The following is a 21,778-nucleotide window of genomic DNA, read 5'->3' on the forward strand; positions in this document are numbered from 1 at the left end:
AGAAAATATGGTCCTACAGACTCTCTGATCCAGTGGAAAGCCAATGATATTTGAACAGAAATCATCTTATTCCCTTCTTCCAAGCTACCTAATTCTTTCTACTTATGCTACCTTTTTGCTACCCTTAATTCTACCTTCTATGGAAGGAAATCTAATTTTACCCAAAGACTCCTTTTATCCTTTCAGTCACAGTGGACTACCTGATTTGAAAGAATCTATTTACCTGCAGTAATCTGTAATAATCTTTAATAGAAGACATAGCCAACAATCAGAGTTGCTGATCAGCATAAGATTAACCAGTGTTAACTATGCTAAATTAGTGTAATTTTAGCCAGAAGCAAAGAATTTGACTTCTTGGTGTGTCTATATGGTGTTATCTGTCTAGTCATTGTACCATTTGCCGAGCCTTTTGAAATACTGAAAATTGATGCTTGAGGACCTGTACTACTATGTTGCTGGCCTCATACTGAGTGAGAACCAGTCCCTGCTACTACTTCTAATTTTCCATTCTTCACTGCTACTACTTTTCCATACACCCATTCCATACATCAATTCTAAAGATAAATTTGTTAAAATAAAAGCACGTTTTGATGTATACAGTTATAGAGGCCTATGTTTACTTAAAAATTCAAGTTTAAAAGCTGAAATTTTCTTGTGTTATGCCACATGGCCTAGCAGCAGCATACTTATCAAACATTAAATCATTATTAATCAAATGAGAGACTACTGAACACAAAACTACGAGAAAAGCAGTTAAGCTTTGTTGGGAATTGCCACATTCCAAAAACTTGCATTATACACAAAATTGTCATAAGAAATTCTACAACCCAGCCCTAAGATAGTGCATGGCACATAACAGATGTTCAATGAATACTTGTTGAGTGAATCTTGAATTGATTCAGCAAACACTTTTCAAAGTGCCTACTATATGCAAGATAGCAAGTCTAGAACAAATAGCTACTAAATGTTTAAGGCACTGTGGGATATTTTTTCTTTAAGATTTTATTTGTTTTTGGGAAGAGGGCAAGGGAGGACAAAGAGAGGGAGAGAAACATCAATGTGTGGTTGCCTCCCACGTGGCCCCCACTGGGGACCTGGCCCACAACCCAGGCATGTGCCCTGACTGGGAATCAAACCAGGGACTCTTTGGTTCTCAGGCCAGTGCTCAATCCACTGAGCTACACCAGCCAGAGTGGCACTGTGGGATTTTAAAGTTAAATTAAAAATACCCTCCTTAGTTGTATAAAATGTATCCTTTTCTTCATAAATACCACAGAGCTCAAGATGCTACTTCCTATTTAAATGTACAATACCTATTTAATGTGTATTGAATATGTGTATACATTTATATGTTTTATATACTTAATATATCTTTTTAATATATCTACTGAGCTTTCAAAATCTTGTCAATACAGTCTAGAGATAAATTCCTGAATCTCCAATGATAATACAACTGAGACTGTTGGCATTCAAGAAGAATTCCAATCTTTGTGGGCCACCAGATGTCTGACCCACCCACAGGACTACAAAGACAACACAGAACACAGTAATTTATGCTGTGTTTTTCTAATTTCAAATGGAACTATGTTCCAAAATCATTCTGTTCCAATCCTTTATGTGTCCTCCCCTCCCAATCAATCACATGGTCTTGTTTCGAGCCATGTAGGACCAGAGATAAATAGTTGTTCTCTTGAAGAGACCTCTTTTTCTATTCAATATGGCCCCATTTTATTTTTATTCCTTTAATACCAACAGTTCAGGGAATGCTTGCTTGCTCAGTATGTTCTTTAAAAGAAATTTCTATTACGAAATACCAGAGCAAAGGTCAGAATTTACCCAGAAAACTTTGACTACTCACCTGGTGAGGTAGCATGAGAGTTCCTCTCACTTGGATATTTTTCCTGCATGGCCATCAACAGTTACTTGAGCCAACTGTAGAAGGAAGGAGTAACCAGTCAGATCTCTCCACCATCTTTCAATTACCCGTAATTCATTTCCATTCAACTGAAACTATCAAAATCACATAGAGCATTCAAGTTGTCTTCCACATGTTTTACTCCTATGGATTACCTTTTATGGCAAAGCTATTCCCAATACTCCAACATACTTTTCTTCCTAAGGAAAGGAGAGAAAACCTAGAACCAAACAGAGATTCTCAACATTGATCCTATATGGTCCTAGAACCCCCTCCAATTGTTGAAAAAATTAAAAATAATATTACTTTTTAAATTTTTTCATCTGTTGATTTGAGAGAGAGAAAAGGCAGGGGAGAAACAACTATTTGTTGTTCCACTAATTTATGTGTTCATTGGTTGCTTCTTATATGGGCCCTGACTGTGAAGCTTTTTTCTCATTTCTCCATTCTTTAAAATCTTTGTATTTACTCTAACGTAGATTCTGGGAATTCAGCAGAAGCTGATTACTATCTGTGTAAGTAAAAGTATTTTTTAAAAAAGATTTCATTTGCCCTGGCTGGTGTGGCTCAATGGACTGAGCACCGCCTGTAAACCAAAGGGCTGCTGGTTCGATTCCCAGTCAGGGCACATGCCTGGGTTGTAGGCCAGGTCCCCAGTGTGGGGGCACACAAGAGGCAACCACACATTGATGTTTCTCTCTCTCTTCTCCCTCCTTTCCCCTCTGTCTAAAAACAAATAGAACAAATCCTTTTGTTTTTAGACAGAGGGGAAAGGAGGGAGAGAACCATCACTGTGCAAGTGACACATCAATCTGCTGCCTCTCCCACACCCTCAACTGGGAACCAGGCAGCAACTCAGGCATGTGCTTTGACTGGGATTTGAATTGGCAACCTTTTGATTCACAGGCAGGCAATAAATCCACTGAACCACACCAGTCAGGGCTGTGTAAGCAAAAGGTTTAATTAACTGTAACCAATAACAAACAGCAAATAGCCCTGGTCAAGTGGCTAAATTGGTTGAAGGATCATCCCACCAAAAGGTTGCAGGTTCAATCCCTGGTTGGGGCTCATATGGGAGGCAACTGATTGATGTTTCTCTCCTTTCCTTTCTCTCTAAAATCAATAAACATATCCTCAGGTGAGAATTAAAAATAATAATAACAATAATAGCAAATAATATCTCACATTTTGCACGCAATATCTTTGCGTAGTACTTGACAGGCAGTACAGAGAAGTTGATCAGATAGCTTGGGTCTGAAACCTGACTTAGCAGTTTATTTGCTGTATAACAGGGGAAAATTTCTTAATATCTCTGTGCTGGCTCTGGCCAGGTAGCTCCATTGGTTAGAGTGCCATCCCTATATGCCAACAAAGTGGGTTTGATACTGGGTCAAGGCACATACAACAGTCAACCAATGAGTGCATAAATAAGTGGAACAACAAAGTGATGTTTCTCACTCTCCCTTCCTCTCTCTAAAATCAATAAATTAAGCCCTGGCTGGTGTGGCTCAGTGGATTCAGTGCCTGCCTTTGAACCGAAAGGTCGCGGCACATGCCTGGGTTGTGGGCCAGGTCCCCAGTTAGAAGCATGTGAGAGGCAACGGACTGAGGTATCTCTTGCATATTGCTGTTTCTCTCCTCCTCTTTCTCCTCTCCTCCCTTCTCTCTAGAAGTAAAATAAATAAAATCTCTAAAATATATATTTCTGTGCTCAGTTCCTTATAAAAAGAGAATGAAAACAGGACCTAATTCATGCTAATTCATTTAGAATTAAATTACAACAGTGCCTGACAAATATTAAGTGCTTTATTAATTTTTTAAAAAATTATACTTGCAGCTTATATTAATAAAAAGTGACATAGTATAGTTCCTGGAAGATAAAACATAAATTTAGAAACCTTTAACTAGTAAGAGCCCCCATAGAGTTTAGGACAAACTCTGCTGACAGAAGAACTCTAAAAGGTTAAATTACAACATTGGAGGGGAAAAAAATTATATGGTACTATTTCTCTAATGTACTTTACTGACCTCTATAGTTTTCTCTTAGTAACAACAACCCAAATCCTCGCTAATTCACTGTATTTACAACAGAAATCCCAAGTCTTCACATACTGGGTAACAGGAGTTTTGTTCAGTAATAAAAGCTTCAATTTGTGGCTAGTATCATTCAGTGTGTTAATGGTGAAATAGAAGGATTAGATTACCTACCTACTAGTGATATCAAACAATATCAAAATCCCTTTTTCACCCCTTTCTTTAAAGTAGAACAAAATGATAGGCCCACTGGATTCTAACACCTTTCCAAATTTAGATAAATTGAAAACAGGATGACAAAAGAACTTTCAATGAAACCTTATGACTCAGCAGTTCCATACCTAGGTATATAATACCTATATTCTATATCTATATTCAAGAGAAATAAAAATATAGGCCCACACAAAATCTTGGATTGAGTACATGAATACTCATAGGAGCATTATTTATAATAGCCAAAAAGTAGAACAAACTCAAATGTTCATCAACTGTTAATGGATAAGTAAGTGTAGCAATAAAAAAAGCAATGAAGTACCAATACATGCTAAACATGGATGGACATTGAAAACATGATAGTAAATGAAAGAAGCCAAGCACCAGAGGACAAATTTTATGTGATTTCATTTATATGGAATGTCCAGAATTGGCAAATCCACAGAGACAGCAGATTATAGGTTGCCAGGGACTAACAGGAGGGCCAGAGGGGAATGGGGAGTAAATGCTAATGGATATGGAGTTTCTTTCCAGGGTGATCAAAATGTTCTGAGATTAGATAGTGGTGATAGCTGCACAACCTTGTGAATATACTAAAACCACTGAACTGTACACACATAAAATTAAATTTTAATGCTATGAGTTGCATATAATTAAGAACTCCCACAAGGGTCTACGGCCATACCACCCTGAACGCGCCCGATCTCGTCTGATCTCGGAAGCTAAGCAGGGCTGGGCCTGCTTAGTACTTGGATGGGAAGCACTCTCACAAGGAGTAAAACAGTAAAATAACTATTGATTTTCTCCTACTAAGTTCAGAACTAGATGGGCTACCGGTGAAAAAAATTTAGGACTATTTGAAGATAAGAGATTTCCTGAAATAAAAGTGGGAGATATGAAGGTATGAGAACCAATACAGCCAAGAAAGGTAGGAGTGAATGGAGGCAGAAAGAAAAAAGCACACAATAATTGATGGCTTTTATCTTCAAAGCCTTTTAAACTACAGTAATAGTCATTCATTCAATAAATTTAACATGTAAAAAAAATTTATATATATTCAGTACTTACCCATCAAGCACTGAGCTAATGTCTTATGTTTAATGCTCACATCAAACCTATGAGGCAGTTACTATCATAATCCTCATTTTCTGGATGAAGAAATAAAATTTAGAGAGGTAAAGGTCATATAGCTAGGAAGAAACTTCATAGCCAGGACTGCTCTAATGCTGTGGAAGTCTAATCAGCTTTCTTTCTGTGTTTAACAAAGAGAGAAATACAAGAAGTCCTAAGGCACCACAAATTGGAAGTTTCTGTCTCAGACACAGCCAGACCTGCAAGCCCCAGAGCAGCCAGGAGCAGAGACAGCTCATATGATTTCTTCACTTTGTTCTTGGTCACCACCCAGGGTCTATTTCCCAAGCTGCTACCCAGAAATTAAATTTTGACTGTTACAAGAATTTCTCCCCTTTAAGAATTATAATCTTAGTGTGGAAAGTCACACTAAGCAGCTTTTGAGAGAATCACATCAAGACAGGAGAGGATCTGTAGGCATGGATACAGACACATTAAGAATCCTACAAGTGCCCTGGCTGGTGTAGCTCAGTGGATTGAGCACAGGCCTGTGAAGCAAAGGGTTGCTGGTTCGATTCCCAGTCAGGTCCCCAGTACAGGACACATCTCTCAGCCACACATTGATGTTTCTCTCCCACTCTTTCTCCTTCCCTTCCCCTCTCTCTAAAAAAAAAACCAAAACCCACAAGCATCAGACTACCTTCATGGTCTTGCTTATTCATTAAACCAGATCTAAAAAGCCAAATCATTGCCAAGAAGTTTCCTTGACAAAGAACAAGTCCTGAAACACCAGACGATTATAAAACAGACAAGGCCTAAGGGCAAGTAATGAGGCACGGCTATCTTTCTCACCCTAGTGGTCCCCCTCCTTCCTACCTAGCACACAGCATTCATCAACCAAAGTTTCCTGAGTGCCTACTACTGCACAGTGCTTGCTCTATGTCATGTGGTGGAAATACACTGGTGTCAAAGACAAACAGGGCTCTGATCCTTCCAGTTTACTGTGACGAAGCGAGCACTAAATATCCTCTATTCAACAACTCCTAAAACAACATTTAGTTTTAACACTAAATGCACCAGCTCCTCTTTGCCTACAGCAGGGTTCCTTAATCTCCATACTAAGATACTGGCATTTTAGGTCGGATAAGTGTTTGTTGTGAGGGCTGTGCTGTAAGATGTTTAGCAGTAGCACCTCTGACTTCTACCCACCAGATGCCAATAAGAATCCCGGAGATGTGATCATCAAAAAATCTCCAGATGATGTCAAGTATCCCGTGGGGAGCAAAATCTCCGTGGCTCAAAAACTCTAGCCTAGGGCCTTCACAAGTGCTCTCGGGTCCCCCTACCTTAATTGTCTATTCATTCTTCAAATCTCAGCTCAAACTTCCTCAGGGAGGGCTCTCTGCCCTCTCAGACTTCAACCGCGCACTCTCGACTCCGTACTCGTCGTACTCCACCCTGCACTGCGTGCTAAACGAGTAAATCACCTCCTTCACCTTTTCCCTCTCCCTGGACTGTGCGCTGCAGGAGAGCAAGGACCCCGCTTCTCGCCATCTAAATGGCAAAGGGCTTGTCCTCTACAATAGTACAGCAACTGCTGTGGCGTGAATGACGACGAAGTAGAAAGCAACGCGATAAACACGAGGGGGAGTGTGTGGGGCATTATTTTAGGAAGCCGTAGCAGCCCGGGGGACGGGTCAGTCCCTCTGCGCATGCGCTTTCGCTCGCCCGCGCCTGCCCCACCTTCCCCTGCCCAGAGGTAGTTTGCGCGTGTCTGAGGCTCCTCCAGAGCTCCCAAGGTACAATACGGTTTGTCAGACCAACGGGGTGCCCCCAAGGGAAGGAGGACTTACGTGGGCCTGAAAACGGGCGGCGAAATGTCTCACTCAGGGATACGAACTGCAGCCACCACGTCGACCACGGGCGGCGACTCCGTCCCTCACCTCTCCCAACGGCCGTTACACGCCCGCGGGGCAGCGCGCCTCCCAACGCGCTCCGCCCCAGCCCCACCCCTTTCTGCCGGCCTGCAACCAATCAGGAGTGGCACCGCGCTGGCGGAACGCCCAGGCACGTTGCCCCGAGCTCAGAGAGTGGTCGGCTATTTCTCTCAACGCGCTTGATCCCGCCTCCTCCGCGAGCCTTCTAGTCTGTCCCTAGGCGGAGTCGCGCCTCTTCGAAGAGTGCTGCTTACTCTCGCACGGAGTAGCTTGCTTGACATGTACAAATGGAGAAACTGGAAGCCAGGGCAAATCATTCCAGAATCCCACTCGGAAACCTGTCCCACTCTCCTCCCATTTTCCACCTCTTATCAGTACTCCCACCTGAAAAGCTGGGGGTCAGTCAAGTTGTGACCAGTGGTTGCCGTGTGGGTCACTGCCGCTTCGGGGTTAGGGCTTGGGCTGGGTTAGCGATCATTTTATGACCAGCATTCGGGTGAAAGGATTAGTCTTGCCTTTCTACCCAAATTCAGTCCCCAGGAGAAGGAACTAACTTTATTTGCATAAATATATATTTAAGAATCATACTTGGAAATTGTTTAAAGGAGGAACAAAGCTATCAGCCAAAGGATAGAGAAATTCCAGTGCTTCTGAAAACCTGACTTGGGAAGAAAGACATTCAAAAGTTGTGTGATTTTTTTTTTTTTAACTTTGAAGAACCAGACTAAAGAGCTTTAATTACTGGATCAAATTCACTAGAGGAAGGACTCTGGGGATGTGCTCCAGGGTTCTATCTCTGCCCTCATATTTTAAGAATATAGAAGGCATAAAATAGATTTCATGGATAATGAATCTGGGTATGATGATAGATGAATATAGGGAGTATTCTTTGAGGTTAGAAATTGTTAAAATACTAATAATAAGGATAGGCGTCTATATGAATGAATCTGTAGGCTGGTGGATAGGAAATAGACCGGTACGTGGTGGAAACGTCCACTCCATGGCTTCTATTTCTTTTGGGAAAAGCATCTATGAGGAGGGAGGGAAAGGGAACATGTAGAGGAGTGCGAAAAATCGGGAGGATTTGAAGAGCTGATGCAGAGATTGGAAGAGAAACCTGACTGGAAACAGTGAGAGGCTGAGATTTAAATTTACAAATGGCAATAAAATACTGAATGTTTTCCTGGCTGGTGTAACTCAGTGGATTGAGCCCCAGCCTGTGAACCAAACAACTACGGTTCAGTTGTCAGTCAGGGCACATGCCTGGGTTGCAGGCCAGTTCCCAGTAGGGGAGGCACAAGAAACAACCATACTCTCCCCCTCTCCTTCCCTTCCCCTCTAAAGATAAATAAATAAAATCTTTTAAAAATAATAATACTGAATGTTAACTGTAATTGAAAAATAAAATTTAAAAAAGAAAAAAGAAATGTACAAATGGCAAACTGCATTTGTACAGTTTTTCTCCAATATATATCTTTATTTTAAAAGAACCTTTCACTACCAGTTTTAAAATGTGAATGACTCCTCATATTTTAACAAAGACTTTTGGTGTTAATTTCAGAGAATATCACAATCAGTGTTTAGGTATGATATATTCTCTTTTAAGATTTTATTTATTTTTAGAGAAAGGAGAAGGGAGGGAGAAAGAGAGGTAGAGAAACATTGATCAGTTGTTTCTCATATGCACTGCAGCTAGGGATCAAATCCACAACCCAGGCATATGCCTTGACTGGGGATCGCACTGGTGACCTTTTGCTGTGCGGGATGACACCCAACAAACTGAGCCATACCAATTCAGGGCGGTATGAGCTATTCTTAAATTTTCAGGTATCTTATTATTTTTAAAAGACTTGCTATTTATTTTAATAAAATATATCAATGGAATTATTACCTGCAATGACTAAAAAAGGACTCACATTGGCCATATATGCCCCACCCCAACTTAACCAAAGAAAATGAGAAAATGAACAGCATCTTAGTTGTAATAAGAGCTACTGCTTTCACAAGCATTAAGTGTTGTCTGGCAGTTTATAAGTACAGTCATACCTCATTACTCATTGGCTTCCAGAACTCATCAAATCCTGTACTCATCACATTTTGACGAGAAAAAAATGTTTCAGCACTCAGTGCTTGCTCGGATGTTATCGCGCTTGCTAGAGCCTGTATGAATCATGTTGATGCCCCACGAGAGAAAATGCTTCCTTGTTCGGTACTCTTCAGTTTCAGCACTAATCACCAGATGCAGAACAAATTGACAATGAGTACCAAGGTATCACTGTCTCTATTGTTACACAGAACAGAGGTTTGTTTTTATTGTTTGTTTGTTTTTAATATGGCCAACTAAGTACAGCTGAAGTTCGGTAGCTTCCTTGTTCACTTAATTTTGTTTCATTCTATTTTCTTTTTTTAAATATTTTATTTATTTATCTTTAGAGGGGAAGGGAAGGACAGAGGGAGAGAAACATCAATGTATGGTTGCCTTTCGTGCATCCCCTGCTGGGAACTGGCCTGCAGGGAACTGGTCTGCAACCCAGGCATGTGCCCTGACTGGGAATCGAACTGCAATTGTCGGATTCGCAGGCCCGAGCTCAATCCATTGAGCTACACCAGCCAGGGCTCATTCTATTTTCTCCTTGAGATATTTAAGCATGGCACAGTCAATAATATTTTGCCCTTATCTTCCAGGATTTATTTTAAATAAGAGCAGGGGTTAATGCCTTTGTCAACAGGGGTTTTTTTTTTAGAAGTTTAATTTTTCAAAATGGATTTTTAGAGAGAAAAACATCAATTTGTAGTTCCTCTTATTTATGCATTCATCGGTTGACTGTTGTATGTGCCCTGACTGATCTGCAGTCTTGGCATACTGGGACAATGCTCTAACCAACTGAGCTACCTTGCCAGGGCCACAGTAGGGCTATTTAAATAGTCTACTCCAAACCTGTAAAGTCAGTATGAATTTCCAATGAAACATAATTAATTGAACTGATTTAATAAATGTGTGACTTTGATAAATAGGGAAAAATAATATGAATTGATCATTTGACTTAATTTTTTAGGCGCTGTTAAAGCATTAAATGACAAAAGATTTTTCAACTAAAACATTAAGACTGTTAGTTAAATTTAACTTTTATTTTATTGCTTGTACCAACATTTTCCCAAGAAATTTCAAAGTGATTATAGATATAAATAAAAAGTAGTATTTCAAAAGTAAAACAAACAACGCCCTGCGTGGCTCTGTTAGTTGGGCATTATACTGCAAAGCAAAAGGTCACTGGTTCAATTCCCATCAGGGCACATGCCTGGGTTGTAGGTTTGGTCCCTGGTTGGGTTAAATACAAGAGACAACCAATCAATGTTTCTCACATTGATGTTTTTTTCCCTTCCTTCCTCCCTCTCTAAAAATAAAATCATTTTTTTTAAAAAGTAAAACAAGCAAAAAGAGGTACAGGGTCTTCTTAGGGTTTTGTGACAGTGTCACCTCTACCAACTTATAAAGCCTGCTTCCTGGTCCACACCACCTACTTCCTGCACTTGGCTGTCTTTCTGTAAGGTCAAAGACTATCTTGTGTACTGTTGAATCCTCAGGGCCTAACACAGGAACTGGTACTTAGTATATATTCCAACCTGTTTTTGAATGAATAAATGCTAGCAATAATAGTGCTGCATGTGTCCACCCTCTCCTACAAAGAGGAAGTGTATGAGATTATAAATAATTAATGGTCAGGATACTATATTATATGGATACACTTAATCGTAATTATGGAATTGAATAGTTCTTGCCTATTCTGCAGAAAAAAGATATAGGACCAGGTGGCCAAGGCCTAGGAACTTACCCTGGAACAAGAGTCAGAGTCCCCATGTTGAAGCAAAGAGTATCTGGTCAAACTCTTTCATTTTATATGTAGGGGAAGAGAGACCCATAGAGGAATAAGTGACTACACACACATACACACACACACCCCATTCCTTATATAAACTTTGTGGTTGGATTAGATGGAAAAGAGTCAGACAGCCCTGGCTGCTGTAGCTCAGTGGATTGAGTACCAGCCTGCAGACCAAAAGGTTGCTGGTTTGATTCCCAGTCAGGGCACATGCCTGCGTTGTAGGCCCCTGCCTGGTTGGGGGCCTGTGAGAAGCTACTGACTGATGTTTCTCTCCTACATTGATGTTTCTTTCTCTCTTCCTCCTTTCCCCTCTCTCTAAAAATAAATAAAATCTTTTTTTTTTAGATTTTATTTATTTATCTTTAGAGGGAAAGGGAAGGAGAGAGGGAGAGAAACATCAATATATGGGTTGCCTTTTGTGTGTCCCCTGCTGGGAATTGGCCTGCAGGGAACTGGCCTGCAACCCAGGAACGTGCCCTGACTGGGAATCGAACCGAGATTGTCTGGTTCGCAGGCCCGTGCTCAATCCACTGAGCTACACCAGCCAGGAGCCTAAAAATAAATAAAATCTTAAAAAAAAGAGTCAGACAAAGTATAACTCCCTGTTGTTTATTGGCCATACCTTCTGCTCTGTCCCCTACCATGTGGAGAGGCTTAATCTTGCCCTTGAAAGTATCAGAGATGGGAAGGGAAAATTGGGTGAGGAAACATGGCTTGAGGCTCAGCAGACACATTCCTTACCAAACAGTAGTTTTCTCTCCCTAAATCTTCCTCCCCCTTCCCCTTGCCTCAGGTAGCTAAGCTAAAGGCCAAGGGCTAGAGTTGGAACATGTATCTCGAGTATCCTGAGCAGGATTTTATCCCTGTATCCAGCCCATCACCATCAGAAGAAAGATAGCCATCCAGGTTCCTGTAGGAAAGAAAGAAATAATTATTTGAGAGCCTAGAAAACTTTTTAGGCTTAGATATTCCACTTTGGGGATTACTTAGTAACCCATGCATTCACTCTCTTTATTTTTTTAATCCTCCCCAAGGACATATTTGTTGATTTTATAGAGGAGGGGGCAGAGAGATAGAGAAACATTGATGTGAGAAATATTGATCAGTTGTCTGCTGGGGGTAGAATCCACAGTCTGCCCTGGCCAGATATCAAGCCCACAACCTTTTTGGTATATGGGACAATACTCCAATCAAGCCGCCAGCCAGGGCCACTCATTCATTCTTTAAGCAAAACTTTCCTGGGATTGACTTCATGCCAATCCCTCCATTAGATTGGGGGTGAGGCAAATGGAGATAAGAGATGAAATTCGATAATTCAATGAGGACCTCACTCAGCCCCCACCCCACTGTTGTCACATTCCTGGCCCAGTATCTTAAATTTTCAACACCTATTTTAAATCATTTCTGGAGAATCTCAGGTTCTAATGAGATATAAAACTCTACCATGGACGAAAAAGGAGTTCTAAGTTAACCTAACAGGGTGATCTGATCATAAATTCCTAACTGGGGAGGTCTTGCTAGGTAGGCAGCCCCAGGCATAAGACTTCTCAGTAAAAGCTTTATCTTTGCCTTAAGTAAGCCCCATCCATTGTTTTTTTGTGCATTTAGGTTACTGCACCTTTGAAACAAGCATAACCACCTCAAGAGAGCACACTATCTGGTTAACTACACTATAGTCAAGTCACTACCTGTCCCTTCTCAGTCTTAAATGCATAAAAGAAACTGCAAAACTGTATTCTCTGGAGCATTTGAGATCTTGCTTCTCAGCAATTGCCATTAGTTGTGGCAAAAAAAAGTCATCAACAACAACAACAATCCAAACCCTATAAAAAGAAAAAAATAGACTTTCAGGAAGTCCAGGAAGCTCAGAGAGTCCTAAAGAAATTGGACCCAAGGAGGCACATACTGAGACACATCACAATTAAATTACCCAAGATTAAAGATAAGGAGAGAATCTTAAAAGCAGCAAGAGAAAAGAAGAGAGTTACCTACAGAGGAGTGCCCATAAGACTATCAGCTGATTTCTCAAAAGAAACCTTATAGACCAGAAGGGCCAGAAAGAAGTATTCCAAGTCCCGAAAGGCAAGGACCTACCTCCAAGATTGCTCTGTCTAGCAAAGCTTTCATTTAGAATGAAAGGGCAGAGAAAGTGTTTTCCAGATAAGGTCAAGTTAAAGGAATTCACCATCACCGAGCCTTTATTACATGAAATGTTAAGGGGACTTATCTAAGAAAAAGAAGATCGAAACTATGAACAGTAAAATGACAACAGACTCACAACTATCAACAAGTGAAACCTAAAAAACCAAAAGCAAACTAAGCAAACACTTGGAACAGGAACAGAATCACAAAAATGGAGATCACATGGAGGGTTATCAGTGGAGAGGGGGAGGAGAGAGATTAGGGGGAAAGGTACAGGGAATAAGAAGCATAATGGTAGGTACAAAGTAGGGGGAGGTTAAGAATAGTGTGGGAAATGGAGAAACCAAAGAACTTATATGTATGACACATGGACATGAACTAAGGGGAGGCAATGCTGGTGGGAGGGGGACTGCAGGGTGGAGGGGGATAAAGAGGAGAAAAACAATGGGACAACTATAATAGCATAATCAATAAAATATACTTTTTTAAAAACCATAAAACTTCTCTACAAGTTTGGACGATCTTATGTGGACACTACAACTACCTCACAATAGCTCATGTACTGCTAAGGAGGCTGAGGCCCCAAGAGGGTAACTGACTTCTCCCCACCCACGGAGTTGAGCAGAAACAGGACCCAAGAACAGCACCTGGCAGGACCCAGTGCGCACCCCCGGGCCCTGGTGCCATCCTTGTGTACCAACCTGCCGAACTCCTGCTGCTGGAAGCACTGGATGCTAAAACCACATAGAAAGAAAGATTAAGCTCGAGGAGCCATCCAGACAGGACATGGGCAACAAGCTCCCATCAACACTGGGCAAAAAGCTGACCCCTTTTTGAAGCTGGGACTCACAAGAGTGAACCTTCTGTCTGATAAGAATAGATTTACTAAGGAGACAGGCTTTCCCTTGAGGGTGGGATCTTGAGAGGGCTCGAGACCAGCGAGGGGGATTTACAAAATCACGCCGGTGCACGGGACTAACAGATTGGGAGAGAAGTGCTCCGCTGTGGCAGGAAAGGCGAGAATGGAGGACAGAAGGGGAAGCGGAGACCACCGAGACTAGGAGTTGAATGAGTAACAGAAGGACCGGGTAAGGGGAGGAACCTTGAGCACCGGGGCAGGCAGGAGGATTTGGGCTTGGGGAGGAGACTTGGCTTTGGGAAGGAGTAAGAGGGCAGGAAGGTAGGAGGGGCCCTAGTGAAGGGTCGGGATCTCAGAGCAAGTCAGTGAGAGGCTCCGGAATGGGAGTTAGAAAGGCTCCCAGAAGGTCCAGTTACCGCTCATTCGGATGGACCCGAACACCACCCGGCCCTCGCCACCCTCCGAGTGCGTGCGTGCCCAGGCTCCATTCTCCGCAGGCGGGTTCCTCCGACTACGGCTCCATCGGGACACCAGCGTCAGGGTAGCGAGGCCCCGTCCCATCCCAACGAGATCCGGCCTTTGCGGGAGGCTCCAGGCCGCCCCAGTGAGTTCACCAATCCACTAGACCCTGGGCTCCAGGCGCCGTGCAAGTCAATCACCGCCACACCCCCAGCCCTCGGCCAGGCCCTTGGCAAGTTGGGCCGCTGTCCCGGGCCTCCGGCTCCCGAGTCCCTCCTGAGTCCTCCCCGCAGGATGACCGCATAGCTAGGCGTCCGGCTCCCGGCCGCCGGCCGGAGAGTTGAGACCCACCGAGGCTGCAGGGACGGCCAGGAGCCCCCACCCACTACCGCCACCCAAGCTGTCCGCTCACCGGCTGGCACGGGCGTCCCGCCTATTTGTCACACAGGGTCACTGGGCCGTGCAGGTAGAGCGTATCGCTGTCCAAGCGGAACAGTTTGAAGGCCAGTGTCACCTCCAGAGAGGCCCCGTTGTCCCGCGGGCCCCAGAGCAACTGGTGGCCGACTGGACAGCTGTGGGGAGAGGCAGCATCACTTATTTACAGGAGCCCCGGCTTGGGGCCCCCTGTGTGGACAAACACTGATGTCACCCTTCTGTGCTTGTCCTGTGTGTTTGTAGGTGCGGGGTCTCTGCTAAGAACTTTACATGTGTTATTTCATTTCATCTTCACATCAATCCTAGGAGGAAGACAATAGTTTTCCCCCATTCCCCTTTCTTTTCTTTTTCTTCCTTAAAACAAAAACAAACTTCTCTCCCCCCTCTGTCTTTTCCTTTCTTCTTCTTCTCTTCTTCCTCCTTACTGTTATTATTTTGATAGTGTGGTGGTGGTAATTCATGGTAAGGTGACCTTTTATTTTTCCTCATTATCATCCCCCCCCCCCAAGGCTCAGTCCTTTCAATAAAGTTTGTTTCTTGAATGAGCATATTTTATCAGTTCCAAATTGAAAAAGGAAACCTCAGTTACTGGTGGCAGTTGTAGGGATTGGTGGCAAACTCTTGACAGACATTAATTCTGAACTAAGGAATTCGGAGATCGTGATCTGAACTGTCCACAATATCGTCATAGTGACTTTTTCTGAGGTGACAGTAACCTAAATGTAATCGCTTCACCATAACTGGTAATATTTGGATAGGCCTGTGCTGTAGAGGCCATGGATAGAAATGCATTCTTACATGGCCCTGTTGTGGATGCTTGGAAGAATTAGGGAACGTGAGTGAACAAAACAGACCAACACCTCCTATTCTCTTGTGGGTAAGAGGAGACAAACAATAAATAATTTAATAAAAAGTGTACACGATCTCATGTAATACAGTGTGTAATTTGGAGGTGATAAGTAGGTAGAAGAAACAAGTAGGGATCTAGAGTGGGTGGGTGCAGGGTAGTTTGCAGTTTTAAAAAGCATGGGCAGAGTAGCAATGGTGACATTTTAGCAGACTTAAAGGAGATGAGAGTTTTCCATCTGGGTACCCTGAGCTGAGTGTTCTAGGAAGAGAAACCAGTCTATGCAGAAAACCTAAGAAAAGAAAAGGCAAGAAAAAAAGAAAGAAAAAGCCTAAAGGACAGCAAACTACTTTCCCATTACCTGTCCATTCAGATGCTACCTCCTGTGGGCACTGGGGAGTCACCCCTCTGATCTCTATCCAAAGCTTAGTTAGTCTGTGTCAGCCAGGACCTTTATTCTAGGGCTCAAGCTCACCATCAATAAATCCACTCTAGTTTCCCCCTAGATGAACCCTTTCTTTTTTGAAGATGAGGAAACTGAGGCTCAGAGAGGTTGAGTAGGTTCCCCAAATTTCTTCAGGTGGCAGCCTGGCTCTAGTGCCTACCCATACCCTAATGACTAAATTCTATTTCCTCCTGGAAAAGGAGGAATTACATGCCAGGACAGACTTAATGTTTCAGAACCTGACAATGGAGCATGAATAGAACAAAAGTATGTCCTTGGTCAAGTCGTTTAAACTCTCTGAAACTTCTCTAATTCCTTCATCTCTAAAGTGGGGGAAATAATATTTCACAGGGCTGTTTTCAGGAATAAATGAGGTCATGAATGCCTCACTGTACTCTGTAAAGACTTGTTAATATTAATTAAATACAATCTAGAAGTCAGGAGACCCAGCTTCTGTTCTCGACCATCGGCTGTTAAGGGTAAGGACTTCATCTAACCTATCTTTGTGTCCCCAGCACTTAGTAAGATTGGCCACTTGCCAATTGTGTAAACTGAACCCATTTCACCATCTATAACATAACAAAAATACTACTTCATACAGTGTGTTGTAGGCCTTAAATGAGTTAATATATGTGCAGTGGCTTGAACAGTGACTTGCGAGGGAGTAAATACTATGTCAGTATTAGCTCTTATTAGCTATTAAATGTAATGTAATGTCAAATGTCTAACAGTGTGCAGCACTCTGAATGTTAGGGTTTTTTTGTTGTTTTTTACTTTTATCATCGTAGGCCCTCAATAATTGTTTGAGCAAAGGATAAAAAACATGAATGTCATTTATTGACTATAATCTTGGACAGACCTGAGTTCCCCTATGCCTTAATTTAATCATCTACAAAGTGGGAATAATAATAATACTTGCGTTCATTCAACAAACATTCACTCAACAGTTACTTTCTCCCAGTGTTTATGTACCAGAGGTACAGAGGAGAGTGACAGGATCTGTGCTCATGGGTACAGAAGAACCCAGCACAAACCATAGTCCAAGGGCTAGTCTGGAACTGGCAGGAGGTTACTAGGGTCTGACAGACACTTACCTCACCTTCACAAAGTGATAGGTGGCCTTAGCAGCACCTGTCATGAAGATGCTGGTGCTGGCAAAGACCTCATTGGCCACCAGGGCAAATCTGTCTGGATCACTGCCTGTGGTCTGAGGACCATGTAGAGAGGCTCACCAAGGGGAAATGGTCTGTTCTCAAGTGGAGATGAGAGCTCAGGGTCTGTGAAGATGCCCAGGATGACGATGGTGTCCCCAATCCCTGGAACATGGGCGGTGCTGTATCTGGAGAGGGACTGGAATAAGACCCCAGAGGGGGACCCCAGAGGGAGAGATACCCACTCAACTTCTGTTTTGCACCCAAGGTCACTGAGCACTTGGAGCTGGAGAGAATAAGTCGGGGCGGGGGGGGAGGAGCGAATCTGCTAAGCTTCCTCCTGGACCTCCTAAAAAGTGAGGACCCTCCTCATAGATCCCCAGACCTAGGACCCTTGAAGCCATCCAAGCCATCCTATTACATTGTAACTTACATAAACAACCCATAATGCATTACTTCATAAATGCATTTTTTTTTCTTCCACTAATGCTTTGTGTCTTGATCTAACAGATTTCCATGGTTGGTGGGTGGTCATGGAAAACCATCATCCTGAGGGTGCTGGCTCATTTTGTCTGGATTAGATATAGCAGTGGGAGCTCAGGAACCTCCACAGGGCCCAGCCTGAGAGGCAGCTGACAGAGCAGAACTCACGGGAAGGAGGTCACTGGGTAGGGGTGGGTTTGGCTGATGTTCACCAACACAGGGTACACACAACTGAGGCTAAGCATTGCAGAGCTGGAAGTGGTAAAACCAGGGAGATCCTGCAGAAGATGCTTCTCTAGGGGATAGAGGGCATGGCTGCTATTGGTCTAGAAAAGACAGGGAGGCAGCTATTGCTTTCAGATCTCCTAAGGAAACTTCCCATTTTGATTGGCTGCAAGTTGTTTATTTAAACACAAGTACTGGCCCAACTTTACTGAGCATGTGGCTGTATGCCAGGCACTATGGCTCGACCATGATTCTCTGAGGAGGTCTCTGTTATTAGTCCCATTTTACAGAAGAGCAAACTGAGGCTTAGAGAGTTAAAAGGCTTGCTGAAAGCAAGTAACAGAGCCAGAATTTAATATCTCCCTGATTCCAAAGCTCATGTTCTTAACCTAGGTGCCAGTGGTTCTCAAATATCAGTGTATATTTTAGAGTCCCTCAGAAAAAATAAATAAAAGAATTGCTAGGGTGTTTGTGAAAAGTGCCATGTCCTGGTCTCTATTCCCAGATTCATATATCTTTTTGATATTGAAATCAGAAAAGGCGGTGTTTGTTCTGCCTGTCTCTACCGGAACCAATAAGTAGAGACAAGGATTGAATATTTATGGGCGCTTTATTCAGATGCTGGTGATCTGAGAAGATGATGGGTTATGTACCCTAAAAACTACCTTAACATCTCATTTCAAGCCAACATTTTTACAAGGAGAAGAAAAAGATAGGTAAAGGGCTTGGGGAAAAGTTTAATCAGAGAACAGTTGCAGCCCATGGAGATTTTCCAAGTATCTCTTTACCTGATGATCAACAATATTTTATCTGCATCATGGATGTTCCTTCCCTGGAACACAGTGGCTCAGATACCATCTCCACCCCTGGGCTGCAACCCAGGTGTGGACCTGCTCGTGGACCTCCTGGAGTCAGGCATTCCAGTTCCTGGAATAACAGCTTTTCACATGTATGAGTCACTTAAACTATCAACTGTCACTAAGGCTAGAATATTTAATTCTTGAGTTCCCCTAGCAATATTTTATTGTTTCTATAAGGTTTTTAAAAAAGAATCAGAATGACTTGTTTTGTCGCTATAAAATAAAGCAGTTATTATAAAGAACACTGGGAGTTTTAGAGGCATAACCGTGGACTTAGCTATTCCGTGTTGAAACTGCCAATTTTGTTCCACGACCTAAGCAAGGAGTCACATGCATCTCTGAGAGGTGGTAGAACTGGGGACACTGGTAGACACTGGCGGAACTAAATCACCCCTGTATGACGATCGGATTTCAAACTGAACCCAAGGAGCCCCAGGGGCTCCTTGAAGAAGCATGGAAGTCCCGTGTATGTGGTTGTGGATGGGGAAGCTGACCCAGCAGAATACTCTCCCTCCTCCCTCATTCAATGAGAGCCAAACTGTTTCTACCTATTTATTTTTATATTCAGCATTTATGTAAGATTTCTGCCGAAGAAAGGAGGCAGCAGCACTGGTGAAGAGCACAAACAAGCTCTGTTAGTAACTAACTATGAGAGTCAGGAACATCCCTCAGCTAAGAGTGCCGATCATAGATTGTGCATCTGTAAAATGGAACTCACAGGATTACTGTGGAGATTTAATGAGGTAATGCAGGTAACAAAGGACTTTGACCCGCAGCACATAGCACGCATATGATGACATTAATAAATATTGATTGTGGTTGTTGTTTTAACGGGTTCTGTAAAAATAAACAAATATAAAAGGTTTCATGACCAAGAAGTTTAGAAACCAACATCCCTATTCATCAAACACAGTACCCAAGTAAAAGGACATTCCCAATATGATTGGTCTTTCCCCCAAAAAAGACTGGCCTCATGGCTAAGACTTGACTCAGTTCTGGGGAATTATTCCTCAGCCAGATGAAAATAGTCACTGCTTTCCCAGCCCCTCCCCACCATGCACACGTGCCCCATCTTCCTATCAGGTGGCCCCTCCCAGCTTGCCTAAAGAGTCCACCAGTACCCTCCTTTTTCTCCATCCTGAAGACTTGGGTGCGGCGACCTTCCTCTATCTCGCTGACATTGGAGCATCCTGCAAAGGCACCTTCCCTCAGGATCCAATGGTGAGTGTTCAGGAAGCAGCCGCTCAGGACCACCTCAATTTTCTGTGGCTTGCAGTGCAGGGCCACCAATACTCTGGACGGTTCTGGGGGAAGACAAGAACCAGGGTAAGGACCCTCTGAAGCTGCTGGGATGATGCCGTGGGAAGGAATACTGGTTCTAATCTGGATGGAAGAGGCACTGTGGGGCTATTTGCCCAACCCACAGTGACTCCCTTAAACAAAGACTCCTTCACAGGAGGTGAGATCCCTGTACCATGATTGCACTGGGGGACGCAGCCTTAGATGATCCATTTGCAGTTTCTTTTCCAGGAACTGGGCCTAAAAGCCTATCAAGCCTGGGAGCCAGGAGGCTGCCATGTTGGCTGAGACAGGAAAAGCCAGTGTGTGGAGAGAGGAACTAAACAGGTGCAGGTGCCCAATGGGAGAAGCAAGATTGAGAAAGGTAAGAGGCAACCTCCTGGTTCCTGCCACTTTCACAAGTCCAAGTCCTAGTCCCTGGAGAACTTGGTTGGGGCCTTGGCCTCCACCAGACATCCTTATAATAAATTCTCCTGTTTTCCCTTAGCCAGCCAAGTTGGTTTCTGTTACTTATCTGGCAAGATTATTTTTGAAGATATTGATTTGGTTTGTCTTTGATTTTCCTCCCATTCCAAAAGGTAGCCTAGGCCATGGGGTTTTTTTAAGAGGCCTAAACTGCTTGAAGTTAACAGCTCTTTCTGTCTTATAAAAGCCTAAACCCTGAAGAGACAGAGCTGAGGGAGGTGGTGGAGGGAGCTCCTTTGAGAGCCACGGGGGGGAGGGGTCAGAGTCTTCAAGTCTTCTAGAGGACTTTTTAGTTTCGTGAGCCAATGAATTTGTTTTATTTTGCTTCATGTTTTCCAGTTTTTGAAATGTATTTATTTACTTTGCTCAAGCCAGTCTGAGTTGCTCTTCTGCCATTGGCACCACACGGTGTCCTGACAGATTTCAAACACCAGTGCTTTTGGGTGAGGAATGAGAAATGAATCCTTAACCCCGCCCTTCTTTCTGCGCCTGCTCTTTTCACACTTTCTGTTGTATTTGGGATGAACTGCTTAATGGTCAGTCACTGAAAAATAATGGAAATCCTATTGTAAAACATGTCTAGACTTGCTTCATCATTTTGAATTTAAGTATTTTTTTTACTTTTTTTTTTTTAAAACAGCTCACTGTCTATCTTGGTAGCAGGTTTGGTCAGAGAGATGGGCAGCAATTTAAGAGCAGGTATTTTGTACCCGTGTGTGTTGGAGGGTGTGTCAGAGTTTAAGCCAATCACATACATTCCTGCTGTTGCAATTAACACAATGTGATAAGAAGTGCCAAGTAATAATATTAATAAGGGCTAACACTCAAGCTCTAACACTATGGAATAAATGTGCTCTTATTGTTCCCAGAAGAGGGAAGTGAGGGAAAATTCAAACCCAGGTAATCTATTTTGTAGAGTCCATGTTCTTACTCACAGGGAAAGATTAACATAAAGAAGCTGTCTTGGTCCTTGGCTGCTGTGGCTCAGTGGGTTGACCATTGGCCTGTGAACCAAAGGGTTGCTGGTTTGATTCCCAGTCAGGGCACATGCCTG

The 21,778-nt window shown here is 42.9% G+C and overlaps 1 protein-coding gene across 3 annotated transcripts in view; it reads right to left on the reverse strand.

Annotated features, from left to right (window-relative positions):
• Positions 1 to 7,183, reverse strand: part of CEP85 (centrosomal protein 85) — a 31,599-nt gene extending 24,416 nt beyond the window's left edge. For 2 of the 3 annotated variants that reach the window (XM_037135945.2, XM_037135944.2), the window contains exons 1-2: positions 7,087 to 7,183; positions 1,859 to 1,932 (exon numbers count right to left, since the gene is read on the reverse strand). In XM_037135945.2, the coding sequence (XP_036991840.2) occupies positions 1,859 to 1,913 (55 nt within the window). In that variant the 5' untranslated portion in view covers positions 1,914 to 1,932; positions 7,087 to 7,183. Of the gene's footprint in view, positions 1 to 1,858; positions 1,933 to 5,230; positions 5,311 to 6,729; positions 6,796 to 7,086 lie in introns of those variants that run through there. The other variant, XM_053660376.1, reaches the window with a different exon arrangement.
• Between the last annotated feature and the right edge of the window lie 14,595 nt (positions 7,184 to 21,778).

This window comes from Artibeus jamaicensis, unplaced genomic scaffold (assembly GCF_021234435.1).
Source record: "Artibeus jamaicensis isolate MK-2021 breed Jamaican fruit bat unplaced genomic scaffold, CSHL_Jam_final scaffold_847, whole genome shotgun sequence".
NCBI lineage: Eukaryota > Metazoa > Chordata > Mammalia > Chiroptera > Phyllostomidae > Artibeus > Artibeus jamaicensis.